The sequence below is a fragment of the Acinonyx jubatus genome, chromosome F2 (genome assembly GCF_027475565.1).
Source record: "Acinonyx jubatus isolate Ajub_Pintada_27869175 chromosome F2, VMU_Ajub_asm_v1.0, whole genome shotgun sequence".
NCBI lineage: Eukaryota > Metazoa > Chordata > Mammalia > Carnivora > Felidae > Acinonyx > Acinonyx jubatus.
This window is the reverse complement of record NC_069394.1, coordinates 66,320,516-66,334,932: the sequence shown is the minus strand read 5'-3', so window position 1 is coordinate 66,334,932 and position 14,417 is coordinate 66,320,516. Positions and strand designations below refer to the sequence as shown.

Here is a 14,417-nt window from a genome sequence, read left to right as displayed (position 1 = left end):
GAGGACAGTGAGTGAGTAATAAGATTCCAAAGGAGAATCAACACACAACACTTTGGCTTGTCACAGCTCCACAGATGTGAGGGTCGACCAGGAAGCTCAGTGGATTAGAGCAAGACCATTTCCTACTCATGGTGCAGAAAGCAGGTGTTATTCATTCCCATTTTATTTTATTTATTTATTTATTTTTTTAATTTTTTATGTTTGTTTATTTTTGAGATAGGGAGAGACAGAGCATGAACGGGGGAGGGTCAGAGAGAGAGGGAGACACAGAATCTGAAACAGGCTCCAGGCTCTGAGCAGTCAGCACAGAGCCCGACGCGGGGCTCGAACTCCCGGACTGTGAGATAGTGACCTGAGCCGAAGTCGGACGCTTAACCGACTGAGCCACCCAGGCGCCCCTATTCATTCCCATTTTAATCATAATACACTTTTTTTAGTATTTATTTATTTATTTATTTATTTTAATTTTATTATTTAAAAAAAATTTTTTTTAACGTTTATTTATTTTTGAGACAGAGAGAGACAGAGCATGAACAGGGGAGGGGCAGAGAAAGAGGGAGACACAGAATCAGAAGCAGGCTCCAGGCTCTGAGCCATCAGCCCAGAGCCCGACGCAGGGCTTGAACTCACGGACCGCGAGATCGTGACCTGAGCTGAAGTCGGACGCTTAACCGACTGAGCCACCCAGGCGCCCCTAGTATTTATTTTTGAGAGAGAGGGAGAGCACACATGCATGCAAGAGCATGGGGGAGGGCCAGAGAGGGCGACATAGAATCCAAAGTAGGCTCCAGGCTCAGAGTTGTCAGCACAGAGCCCAGTGCAGCTCTCGAACCCACAGCATGAGATCATGACCTGAGCTGAAGTTGGACGCTTAACTGATGGAGCCACCCAGGCCGCCCCTATTATCATTTTAATCTTAATTATTTGACACTAGACATTAACCCAATAATGTATATCAATAAAACAGTGCAGTCCGTACTGCATAAATACATGGATATGATGTCATTCTCATTAAATCTCACTTTTAGGAAGATCCAGCTTTTAAAATGACAAAACAAGAACCGAGCTTAGAACAGCTAATGAAATGAATCCTACCGGTCTTCTGGGTCTGTAGCCTTACAAAAGTCCCACCTTACTCCCCACTGTAAATCCTTCCATGGATTACTTCCCTGTATCAAAGTAATTTCCCGAGTCCAGTTGTCTTTATCCAACTACTTGCTCACTTTGAAAAGACTTAGGTTTTGGGGCGCCTGAGTGGCTCAGTTGGTTGAGATCTGACTTCGGTTCAGGTCGTGATCTCACACTTGTGAGTTCGAGCCCCGCGTTGTACTCTGTGCTGACAGCTCAGAGCCTGGAGCCTGCTTTGGATTCTGTTTCCCTCTCTCTCTGCCCCCTCCCTCTCGCACTTTGTCTCTCTCTCTCTCTCTCTCTCACTTTGTCTTCCTCTCTGTCTCTCTCTCAAAATAAATAAACATAAAAAATTAAAAAAAAAAAAAAGAAAAGACAGGTTTCTACCCAACTTCGTGTTTTCAGGGAACTAAATTGCCGCCTTTTTCCCTCTCTGGATCCTATTGACAATAGAGTATATTTTAAAAAGTTGATTTTAGTGTTTATTTTTGAGAGAGACAGAGTGCAAGTGGGGGAGGGGCAAAAAGAGAGTGAGACACAGAATCAAGAGCAGGCTCCAGGCCCTGGGCTGACAGCACAGAGCCCACATGGGACTCGAGCCCACAAACTGTGAGATCATGACTTGAACTGAAGTTGGACATTTAACTGACTGAGCCAGGTGCTCCAACGATAGAGTGTATTTTTAAACCTTTCTAGGCTATTTTCTAAACTCAAATGGTGAGGGAGAGTTAGTAAAAATCATCTTGGGAATACCATCTTTCATACAGCATTGAGCTAATTTAAAATCTCAAATTTTGAGCTTTCACTGTGTGATCAGGAGAAAAAGGACCTCAGAGTTGCATTATATTTAATTTAGAATTTTCTTTGAAATGGTCAGTGGAGCTTAAAAAGCCCTTCATATTCATCTAAGTTGTACTCCAAAAGTGGCTGCCCTTGATAATATCATTGGGATAAGAAAAAGAGAGAGAAAATTCTTGTGCATTGCCACTCTGAACAGGAGCCTGTTCCTTTTTGCCATAAGGCATTTTGGAGCCCGCATCAAACGAAAACGGTAGAAATCTGACCTGTAAAAGTTGGGATGCAGAAAATGGTTTTTAAGAGACAATCCTGATTTGTCTGTCTTTTGCTTTTGGGACATCGATATTTGATGCTTCTTTTGTTTTTGTTTCTTAAAAGTGTCTCAGAATTATACATACAGATTTTATAAGGGATTATTTCTCTTTGTTTGGATTCATTCTGCCTCTACATTCTAGCTCTTAATAGGCCTCTGAATAAGGCAAAACATAGTGGTTCTGAGAATGATTTGTTGAATGTCTTATAGAACATGTCTGTGGGAGGGGCACCTGGGTAGCTCAGTCGGTTAAGCGTCCGACTTCAGCTCAGGTCATGATCTCACAGCTTGTGGGTTCGAGCCCCGTGTCAGGCTCTGTGCTGATGGCTCAGAACCTGGAGCCTGCTTTGGATTCTGTGTCTCCCTCTCTCTCTGCCCCTTCCCTGCTTATGCTCTCTCTCTCTCAAAAATAAACAAACATTAAAAAAATTTTTTTAAAGAACATGTCCGTGGGAAAAGGCTGTATTTTTAAAGGAAGGGACATGTCTGAGAATTTCATAAAATGTAAATCTTTTCCACACACAAGAATATTACAGAGAACTTTTTGTTTTTGTTTTTGATTCTTAAGTTCCTATAAATGTCCAATCTTTCTGTGTCTTTGAGAAGACATGATGACTTCAGGATTACTGTCCTTTTTCAGCTTCTAAAAATCCACATTTAAACTTCCACATTTCCTATAATTACTTTGTTTGAACTTTGTGAATACTGTTAACAGTATTTCACATAAGGAAATGCAGAATCTATATCATCAAATTTATAAAAATAGAACAGACATAAAATACAGATTATCTGACACTGTTATTTTTAAATCAGTTTGCTAAAGGCCTAGACTTTTTTTCTCTTATTCTGGCACACTGATTTTCAAGATTAATAGTAATGAAGGCTTTGTCCTTAATTCTCAGTAGATGGAAAATCAAAATGGAAAAATTCATCTCTAGGAGTTATGGGTAGATGTAATAATAACTTAATTCTTTTTTTTAACGTTGTGGTTGCCGTTCAACATTCATTCTCTCTTAACAATTTATTTTGGCAGGAAGATATTTTAAAGAGAGTAAGCTGTTCAAAAGTGACTTGTAGTTGATAAATTGATCTCTTAATCCAAATGGCCATATTATCTTGTTCTAATTCTGGATATTGAAGAGTAAATGTTCATGGGATTTGAACTTTGGCTTACTTGAATAACATTTTAAGACAAACTTAGAATAATACTTGTGGATCCTGAGATGTATGGGAGAATTTGAGGTGGGAATATATTCTTTTTTTTATCTGCCAAGATTTTTTTTTAAATATAATTTAATGTCAAATTAGCTAACATACAATGTGTAAAGTGTGCTCTTGGTTTTTGGGGTAGATTCCTGTGGAGGAATACATTCTCTACTAAAGTGACCTAGCCTGGCTGGCTCAGTCAGAAGAGCATGTGACTCTTATTCTCAGGGTCATGAATTTGAGCCCCAGGATGGGTGTAGAGATTACTTAAATAAAACTTAAAAAAAAAAAAAAAAAAATTCAAAGACACTAGTTCTTCTTCTCTTTTTTTTTTTTAATGTTTATTTTTGAGAGAGAGAGAGAGAGCGAGCAAGCACACAAGCAGGGGGAAGGGCAGAGAGAGAGAGGGAGAGAAAGAATCTGAAGCAGGCTCCAAACTATCAGTGCAGAGCCTGACATGGGGCTCGATCGTAACGAACTATGAGATCATGACCTGAGCCAAAACCATGAGTCTGATGCTTAACCAGGTGAACCACCTAGGCACCCCACCACTGGTTCTTGAATAACAGTATTATAATGTCATTTTTTTATTAGTAGCACTGAATATTCTGGTATCCAAAATTTTACTTTATTTGCTGTTGTTGTATCAACTTCCTGAATTGTTTGCACTCGTACATAATAGGAAAACAAACCATTGTTCTTACTTCCACCCCCAGATATGAACATACTCGTCCTTTTTTTTAAACACTTTTTTTTTTAATTTTTTTAACGTTTATTTATTTTTGAGACCGAGAGAGACAGAGCATGAATGGGGGGGGTCAGAGAGAGGGAGACAGAATCTGAAACAGGCTCCAGGCTCTGAGCTGTCAGCATAGAGCCCGACGCGGGGCTCGAACTCGTGACCCACAAGATCGTGACCTGAGCCAAAGTCGGACACTTAACCGACTGAGCCACCCAGGCGCCCTGAACATACTCATTCTTTTAAGTTCATTTTATTAAAGCAAAGCTGAACTTTGATAGAAAATGGAAGATATGGGGATAGAGATGAGTCCACAGGCTCTGTGTTTCTTCTCTTCTCTTCTCAATTCCACTCCAGTTGTCACCCGTTAGATGCCCCTCCCTTGATGCCCATCCCATGGCAGTGGCTTTCTTCCTGTCCTGAGACACTGTGCTTCTGGTCACTCTCTTCCTTTAAACTCAGTCTGTTACGACTACTCTTCGATCTTTCTATACTCTTGTTTTGAACAAGTGTGATACTCGACTTCTACACTTGAGATTTCTTTTATTTAAAAAAAAAATTTTTTTTTAAGCATTTTATTTATTTTTGAGAGAGCCAGACAGAAAGCAAATGGGGGAGGGGCAGAGAGAGAGGGAGACACAGAATCCGAAGCAGGCTTCAGGCTCTGAGCTGTCAGCACAGAGCCAGATGTGGGCTCAAACCCATGAACCCTGAGATCATGACCTGAGCCAAAGTCAGATGCTTAACTGACTGGGCCACCCAAGTGCCCCTACATTTGAGATTTCTGTATTTTGTCCAAATCTCTTCCAAGGACTAGAATTCTGTCAGTACCACTCTCTTACCTATCAGCAGTTTCCCTAGTTCTTTCAAGGAGTAGTTTTTTAAAAATTCATTATCGTGTTCTTTTTTATTAAAACCATAAAAAATTATCAGGAGTATAGTTGAGGAAACATATTAAGTTAAATAAGAATCCTGGACATTATACTGGTATTAAATACAATTCCTCCATGTAAATGTTCCCCCCAAAAACTTCATTCACTGGATTGATTTCTGTCTACTTGAAACTCTATTTATTGTATGGAGCTGTTTAACAAAATTATTTGACCTACCTTATGAAAGATAAGCAGAAATCAGAATTTAGCCTGTGGTATCAACAGAAAGCCACAGTGATTTTTAAAAATTTTAATGTCTTAATAAAATTACTTTCTTTATTCCAGGTGATTAGAGCACATGCATCTAATCTGTAACTTCTGTAACATATAATCGTTGAAAGAGCATATTAATCTGTTTAATCAGAACATAGTGTTCCTGAGAGAAGGTATTACTATTGTTTAACCTTCATGTACTTTTTAAAAAAATTTCATCACCTATTTCTTCCCAGTGTGGCAGTAAGAAAGGGAGTGGTAATTGAAGCTTTGTAAGCCACACATTTTCTCTAGCTCATAGATACTCCAAATTAAATAAAATTAATAAAGTTAATGTTATTAAAGTTTCTTGCTATCTAAGCTAAGGTGAGGTAACAACTGGGACCTTTATTCTCCAAATATTTTTCTTTAGTAATATTACAGGTAGGGGTGCCTGGGTGGCTCAGTTGGATAAGCGTCCCACTCTTGATTTCAGCTTTGGTCATGATGTCACGGTTCATGGGTTTGAGCCCGCATCGGGCTCCGCACTGACAGTGTGGAGCCTGCTTGGGATTCTGTCTCCCTCTCTCTCTTTCCTTCCCTCCCTCCCTCCCTCCCTCCCTCCTTCTCTCTCTCTCTCTCTCTCTCTCTCTCTCTCTCTCTCTCAAAATAAACATTTAAACAAAAAAAAACCAAAAAACACTGTCAGTTCTGGACAATTTAAAAAAAAATAATATTACAGGTAAATAATTTATAAGCATTCTCTATGTACAGTAAATTTAATAGAGTATGAGCAGAGTTAGATAGGAAGAAAAACATCAGAATTCAGTGAATACCAAAAGGTAAGGGTCCAAGAATTCCTTCACTTATGTTTTTTTTGAGTTTATTTATTTTGAGATAGAGTGAGTGAATACAAGTGGGGGAGGGGCAGAGAGAGAGGGAGAGAGAGAGAATCCCATTCAAGCAGGCTCCATGCTGTCAGCACAGAGCCTCGATTTCGGCTCAGGTCACAAATGGTGAGATCACGACCTGAGCTGAAATCCAGTCAGACACTTAACTGACTGAGCCACCCAGGCACCCCAAGAATTCCTTCATTTAGAACATAAGGTAGAATGAAGAATTGTAACAGCTCTCCAGCAAAAATAAAATACCAATGTCCAGTTAAAATAGAAGATAAAATGGAGTTTAATGATGGTTGTATAACAGGATTAGGTTCGACTACATTTAACAGAGATGCCCCCCAAAATGGTGACTTCTAGAGGATGGAGGTTTATTTCTCTCAAATCAAACACATCCATAGTAGATAGTCTGAAGCGACAGTGGCTCTACAGTGTCCACAGGGACCCAGCCAGGCTCCCTGCCGTCATTAGCATTGACTTCTGCATTCAGGTTAGCTTTTGGTTGTCTGTGACACTCAAGTCCAGCCATCACCTTGTGCTCAAGGCTCAGGAGGAGCGAGTGGGTGGAGCTACAGATGAGAGGACTTTCTCCTGGAGTCCTCTCCTTGTAAACAGCTTTCCTAGATGGCTTATCAACATCTGCTGACATCTTGTTCGCCAGAACTCAGACATGACCGCGTGAAACTGTGAGGAAAACTGGGATACGCTCATTAACTTGATTGTAGTGATTACTTCCACGTGTGTACATAAGTCATCACGCTGCACACCTTAAATAAATACAGTTGTCAATTTTAGCTCAATGACGTTGGAAGGAAAAAGGGCTTAGAGGCCCGGAAAATCTAATTGTAGGAAATAGTTAAGTATATAAATTGACAGTTGAAAAGACATCTGAATTTTATTCTTAGCCTCAAAAGACTTAACATTTGGAACTATGGAGAAATGCATATTAAAAACCTTTACACCCAAGTGAAAATGAGGATGTGTGTATAGTTACTGCATGGGTTCAGTTGATTCTTCTCCCTCCTTTTCGGTTTCTCCTGCTGTATTTGGCCCATATTGTTACACTGTGTCTTGCGATTTGTATTGTCATACACGGAAAACAATAACAGTGAAATGCAGAAGCCAAAACCCTGGTGAAAGGCTAATGTATTACTGGTTTGATTTTGTTGTCAAATATAACCAGTAATTAGTTTGCCATTTTTAAAAATAAAGTTTATTTACTTTTGAGAAACAATGAGAGTGCACGTGAGCGAGCGGGGGAGGGGCAGAGAAGAAGAGAGAAAATCCCAAGCAGGCACCATGCTCAGTGAGCTTAATCACCTGAACCACCATTTTTTAAAGAGCATTAAAAGTTTTTTTTTTTTTTTTACCTTAGTTCAAAACAAAACACGAAGTAGAAAAAAACGTTGGAATCTGTGATGCCTCCTGATAGTGTGGGCTTATGCATATTATATAGAGGTTAAGAATGATGGCAGTAAGAAACCTGGCTTGGTATGTATCTACATCAGGTTGACAAGCACTTTGCTGTTTTGAAACTTACAGGAGGGGATTTATGTAAAGTCAGTCTGAAAAGTATTTCTCAGATACTGTGTGCAGTGATGATTTTTTGTATTTCCTTGCAAAACCTGTGACAGCCGACCTTCTGTCTTTCTTGCAGGACAGAGGTCAGATCAAGGCAGCCCCTTCAGGATGGCCTGCCTTTCTTTGAGAAGCCGCCAAGCAGGGAGCTTTCCTTACCAAACCTGTCTCCAGAAGAGCCTCAACTGAAGACGGCACTGGCAAATGAGGAAGCACTACAGAAGATCTGTGCCCTTGAAAATGAACTTGCTGCTCTCAGAGCTCAGATTGCCAAAATTGTGACCCTGCAAGAACAGCAAAATCTCATTGCAGGTCTGTAAATCCTATGTTTGTTTTAACCATTGAGCTGGAAATTAGGAGAATGCCACTAATTTTAAAATCTATTAGCAAATAACAGCCATGGGGTTGTTAGAAAACCAAAGGTCAGTCCTCTCCGTAGTCCAGTACAGGACCCAGTCAGGTTTAAGTGTTTTTTGTTGAACAATTTTGATGCTATCAGAAAGGGTGAGTTTGGAAAATACTGAATTTCATACAGTTGAACTAGTGCTCATATGAATGCACTGGGAAACTTTGTGATAATGGCACCAATTTTATCAGCCATGAAGTAATCTCAAAATGGTGCTGACAGGGTTGAGTGCTGCTTACTTACCTCCATGTCCTGAGGCAAGTTCTTGGCCTAACTCCCTTCCTGCTCTAAAATGGGGTAATAGTATTTATATCTTAGAGTAATTATGGGAGTAAAAGTGGAGATTCTATAAAATGCCTTTAGCACAAAGTAGCTTCTTAATAGTCACTTCTCTTCTCTTGCCCAGAGTAGAAACTCAATACAGGTCCTGTGACTCTTGGTCTAATACTGTTTGCTTTTATTCGTGTGCCTTGTTACTTTGGAGAAGAAACCATAGCCTTGAAATCCTAGCCCGTTAGCCTGTTGGCAAGTAGTAGTTGTTTTTTCTAGCGTTCTTCCTGAGTCCTGGCTAGACTCCATATTAGCCAACTCTGAAGGTTAAAAGATAAGGACAGTTATTCTGCCTCTGAGCCACTTGTGCTCCCGGAGTTTAATGTAATCCGGCACGGAAACCTCATCCAACCTGGGTACAGCCAAGATAGGCCAAGATGGACAGAGGACGAATGCACTTACTTGGCACCGAGTGCTTGAGAAGTAATTTGTTAATTAAATGAAATTTGCACGTAACTTTAAAAACCAGAAGTCCTGCCTTTTCTTTTAACTTTTATTTTTTCCTTTCAGCTTTTAAATTGCATTTCTCTTTTGCTTTACCTCCCTCTTCTGGCAGACTTGGAAAACTGTTGTAAATAGTGAGATAATTTGGAGATTTATGTTAGATGCTCTATTTATAGTCAAAATTCCTTTTGCATTGAGCCCCCATAATCAGTATAGGTCAGCCAATGAACAACTGTTGTAGTATGCAGAAAGATGAATTCTTAGGTCCTTATTTTGTAACCACTTTAACTCTTAGTTAATGTTTTGGAAATTAAGTACAACGCCGCCTTTTCTCTTTCAGAAATTTGCTGAATAATACATGTAAAACTTTTAATGCTTAATAAGTCTTTTTTTGTAAATATTCTTAAGGTGAACCACAAATCTATTGGGTTTTTCAAATAGTTACTATAGTCCTGAACTGTCAGACCGCCTGTATTGAAGGTGTGTAGGTAGGACACACTGTTTCATATTTCGTTTAAAAGTTAAAAGTAGTTACAAACTGTGCAACGGTCAGACTGCAACATTTGATATCACAAAAACACCTCCTGTTAAGTTAAATGGAACTTTTCCATTTGGAGAGTTTGGGATTAGATGTGGGTATTTAAGATTCTAACCAAGTAACTGAAACTTCCTTTACTTACATAATGGAGTTTTATTTTTTTTAAGCATATTGATTTCAGGTATACAAAAGTCCTTAACATAATTTTGCTGTTAAAGGTTATTTTATTTGCCTGTTACCATCAAGATTCAATTGATTTTTCCTTATTTCTGTAGGTGATTTAGATTCGACCACATCCGTTACTGTGGCCCCACCCTCTGTCCCACCACCTCCCCCGCCCCCACCTCCTCCGCCCCTCCCCACACCAGGGCTCCACCAAAGTGTATCTGCTATTGACCTGATAAAAGAACGAAGAGAGAAAAAAGCCTGTGCTGGAAAGACTCAGGTTAAGAGCAGGCCAAAGAAACCGGATATGCCAAATATGCTAGAGATCCTTAAAGATATGAACAGTGTAAAACTTCGGTCAGTAAAAAGGTGAGGATACATTTACCTTATTTCATACTTCCCTTACTTTTTTATGTCTTGTAAAATGAAGTATTAGACTTTTTGGGAATTTTGTTTTATTTTTATTATTATTATTTTTTTTAATGTTTATTTTTGAGAGAGCGAGAGCGCCAGCAGGGGAGGGACAGAGAAAGAGGGAGACACAGAATGCGAAGCAGGCTCCAGGGTCTGAGCTGTCAGCACAGAGCCCAACACAGGGCTCAAACTCACAACAGGGAGGTCATGACCTGAGCTGAAGTCGGATGCTTAACCGACTGAGCCACCCAGGCGCCCGAGAACTTTGTTTTATAACCTGATTACCATGAATGGTTCCAGTTTTGGTTTAAAAAAGATGAGCCCCAGTGTCTCCTATATAACTAAGAAGTTAACAAACATTTTCAGGTTTTTCTCCTATTGCATTTAAAGCCCTTTTATGGGAAGTCTTCGTTGTTATTGTCCAGTCATTCATTCAATAAGCTGTGTTGTAGACCTACTGAGGTTAATCACTAGGCTTTGGAAGAAGAATGGAACTGTAGTTGCCCTGACGGAGAGCATGGTCAATGCTCCTGTGCTGAATCGAGTGGCTATTCATTGGGCATCTTTGTGTTCTTTTATTGAGCCTTACGTTTAGGGTTTCTGTTTCGCGTCTCTCAGTGTTTGTCAGGAACCTTCCTGGGTATCAGGGATGCTAGAGAAGTGCATGTAAAGGCACGTGAAGTACGTCTCTGAGGGATGTCAGCATATTGAAAAGTCCTCTTGGCTTCTGTTCATCTCTCTAAGGTCAGAACAGGATCTAAAGCCCAAACCTGTGGATGCTACCGACCCTGCTGCCCTCATAGCAGAGGCTCTGAAAAAGAAATTTGCCTTTCGATATCGAAGTGATAGTCAAGGTGAAGTTGAAAAAGGAATTCCAAAGTCTGAATCAGAGGCCACCTCAGAAACAGTGTTGGTGCGTATTAGGTCACACTTCTGTCTTAGCACAACATGGTAGTTGATTCCGTTGCTGAGAACCTGCATTTGGTAAGACACTGAGCTGTGGCTCTGTGAGAAGAATGTGCTACATGATTTAGCCCCTCCCCACAAGTAGATTATAGAAGAAGGTAAAAGAAAGGAAGCAAAAGCCAAACCCTGGTTTCGCTACTTAGCATCTCCAGTGTTAAATTCTTCACGCTGTGTTTTATTTATACGTAACCACAATGAAGCGGAATTCACTACAGTAAAATTTATATCTTAAGACAGTATGTATGTGGTGATTGAGAAATTCAAAGTAAAGAAAGATAATTTTCCCTTAGGGTGTCCTGTGAAAGTTCTCTGAAGAGGATGAGATTTGACCTGGGTCTTAACAAGATGTTTCAGGTCATAGGTGGAGATTGAGCAGATCAGGGAAACTTCCAAATATTAATTTATATATTATTATAAATTATACAGTTAAGTTATACAATTTATACAATTGTATAAATTATCTAGTATACATTATCTAGTATAATGTATAAAAAAGATTTACTATATTTTACCAAATACAGTAAAATGTATTTACTGTCGTGTGGAATATGTGCTTACCTACTCCAGGGAGGCAGGTATCTGAGAAATTCTAGCATCTTTCAGAGTTTTTAGACATTGGAAAAAGGAAACTTTGTACCTCATTCTTTTACTCAGAGAAGTAAAAATGGCCTAAAGCTTATGGTCTTAAGATGATTATAGTTTTCCGCGAAGTAATTTGGTTACCTTTTTGCTTTTCATTCTGTTGATGTGTCATGTTTATAAGACAGTTTGTCAATTCATGAAGGTTTTAATATCATCTAGCTGCTTGGTTTTTCATGCAGAACACGCCCAGGCCTTTGCTCCATGATTAGGAGGGGGACGTATCATTACTGTTACCTGAAGCACTATCTTTATTTACGCTTTGTTTCCTTTTTAGTTTGGACCGCACATGTTGAAGTCTACAGGAAAAATGAAGGCTTTGATTGAAAATGTTTCAACTTAATAATAGCTGAAGAAAAACTATCCTTGTTCCAGCTGTTGGTTTGTTAGGGCTATTTGGCTAGTAGAAATCAACACTAGTTAGTAAATACCTGAATTTAGTATTCAGTAGTCTCCTTTAGGTCTAATAAAAAAGCACTCTAAGTCTGTGTTTGTTTTTATGAGAAGGTTCTGAAGTTTTCCATAACAGGTTTTTAATGTGTAGCCAGGATGTTAAGGTTTCTAGTCTTAACAATTATATAGATTTCAGAGGAAAGGACATTGTAGATGTAGAGTTTTTAATTTTTGACACTAATTTATCTGTGCAAATGTTTTATATGCATATATTTGGGTATAAAATAGTACGTAAAATGTAATAATGACGTCAGTGAAGCTGTCAGTGATTTATTACTCAGTGATGGAACAGCTGGTATAACACACAGTTGCTCGAGTGAAAAATTTGGGATTGGAACCTTTTTGCCTTGAATAGGACTTTAGGACTTTTACCCTAGATCCCCTCTCACATTTCTTTAGAGATGGGGGTTCAAGTAGGAACCAGATAATGTTTACTGCTGAAAATTCCATAATGCTTTCATTTAAAGGAAAGTCAAAGACCACGAAAGCTGCTTTCACTCCAGTGCTGAGAAAGAAAATGTAGTTTTTAGATAGAAATCAAATTATTGAATCAAATCTATAACAAGTGAAAACCAGAATGTACCATCTTTCTATTCCAGTTTAATAAAGGCATCATAAAGATGGCTTGTTACTAATATGTAATGTAAATGGCAGCATAATGGAGTTGAAATTTTTTAAAATATTGGTCGAATGTAGTAGCTTTATAATGAAACACTTAATAGGTGAAAGAATTTCCTGTAAGTTATCATTGGTCTGCTATTCTGTTGAATTACACCACGCAGCAACCCTTAGGTGCTCATAGGAGAAAAGCCGTTCTTGTGGAGGGCTTCCGAGGAATGCTGTACATGCTCATTTGGGAATGCTCAATAAAACTTTATGGTTTTCTGTATTTCTGCAAAACTCAGCTGTAGTTAACGCAGAATCTTCTACCATGAGTAAATACTTGGATTTATTTAAATCTAGTAAAAAGTGGAGATGGGAAGAGTAGACCTTTAAGTTATTGAAAATATGTGCAATGTTCTCAATATTAGGAAATGTTATTCAGCTTAAATTTGAACTGTGGCTTATTTTACACGTTTGTTGATTTACATTACATTGTTTCTAATTGTTTCATATGATTTAAAAATTCTGCCTTTAAAAGAAATTCAGAAAATTTGCCTAAATTATATATTTTGACCTTCTAAGCAATTTATATTTGTATCAGTATTGAATTTTGGCCAGTGCTCCAACTGAAGGAAGTTACTGTATTGGAATAAAGCAAATTTGTATTTTCCTTGGACCATAAGCTCTCGTATATTATTTCAGTGGATAAAATTCTCTAATATTGTACATGTAGCTTCTTTAGAATACTTTGTTTTCTGCATTCTTAGAGTGGAAATCTATTGCCACTTATTCACCACCGGTCTCATTCACTTTCTCCCACTCAACACAATACCTGAAGTGAAAGATGATAAAAAGTTAAATTTTATATTTTATAGCTGAGGCGAAGAAGGTGAAGTAACCGGTATGTTTTGTCTCCTATGATTTGAGTGGTCCAGGCACTCGCTACACACACATAGTGAATAGGAGTCAGCACTGGACTTGGGAGTTACACAAATCATACCTCTGTTTTTAAAACGGGAATGATGCTCCGCTGCAAAAATTGCTGAGGATTAAATGAAATAATGATTTCTGAATACATCCTGTGAGTGGTAGAGAGCCAAGTACGTTACTACTCACATTTTACGTGAGGTCACTGTAGTTTCCAGCAGACTGCTGCTGGATGTCCTCCTGTATACCTACTTGCACAGGCTTGGGGTAGAGCAGGAAAACTGTAGTTCCTGTTGTGTCTCCAGTCATAAGCCCTTCTGTACAAGAAGCCTGTCGTCTTGATGTATTAAATTCCCGAGTCTGTGTCTCATTGGTGAAGACGACAACCCGAGGAGACCACTTCTCCAAAATTAAAAGTTTTCTTCTTGGGGGATAGAATCTGGCAAATACAAGTTTAAATTTTTGGGAGGTAGTCCAGGATGGCGGTGTAGGGAGCTCGCAGAACTAGAATCTACATATAAAGCGATTCCTCTTGAAGAACCGAGGGCTGATTGAACAGCTTCTGTACACGGAGGACAGCAGGACCGCAGAGAGACAGGTGGGAGAGAGACCCAACACAGTAATGACAGGAACCCCACCCCCAGTACAACAGACTACACAGGGAAATGTTTCATGGAGGGGACTGTGTACAGACTCACATGCCCTGGGGCACAGCAAAAAAAAAAAAAAAAAGTGGTTTAAAGGGCA

The 14,417-nt window shown here is 39.1% G+C and overlaps 1 protein-coding gene across 3 annotated transcripts in view; it reads left to right on the top strand.

The window, feature by feature from the left end:
- Positions 1–13,419, top strand: part of MTFR1 (mitochondrial fission regulator 1) — a 64,333-nt gene extending 50,914 nt beyond the window's left edge. For all 3 annotated transcript variants that reach the window (XM_053208291.1, XM_015083949.3, XM_015083950.3), the window contains 4 exons: positions 7,865–8,097; positions 9,779–10,037; positions 10,827–10,995; positions 11,965–13,419. In XM_053208291.1, the coding sequence (XP_053064266.1) occupies positions 7,865–8,097; positions 9,779–10,037; positions 10,827–10,995; positions 11,965–12,030 (727 nt within the window). In that variant the 3' untranslated portion in view covers positions 12,031–13,419. The remainder of the gene's footprint in view (positions 1–7,864; positions 8,098–9,778; positions 10,038–10,826; positions 10,996–11,964) is intronic.
- Positions 13,420–14,417: the final 998 nt, after the last annotated feature.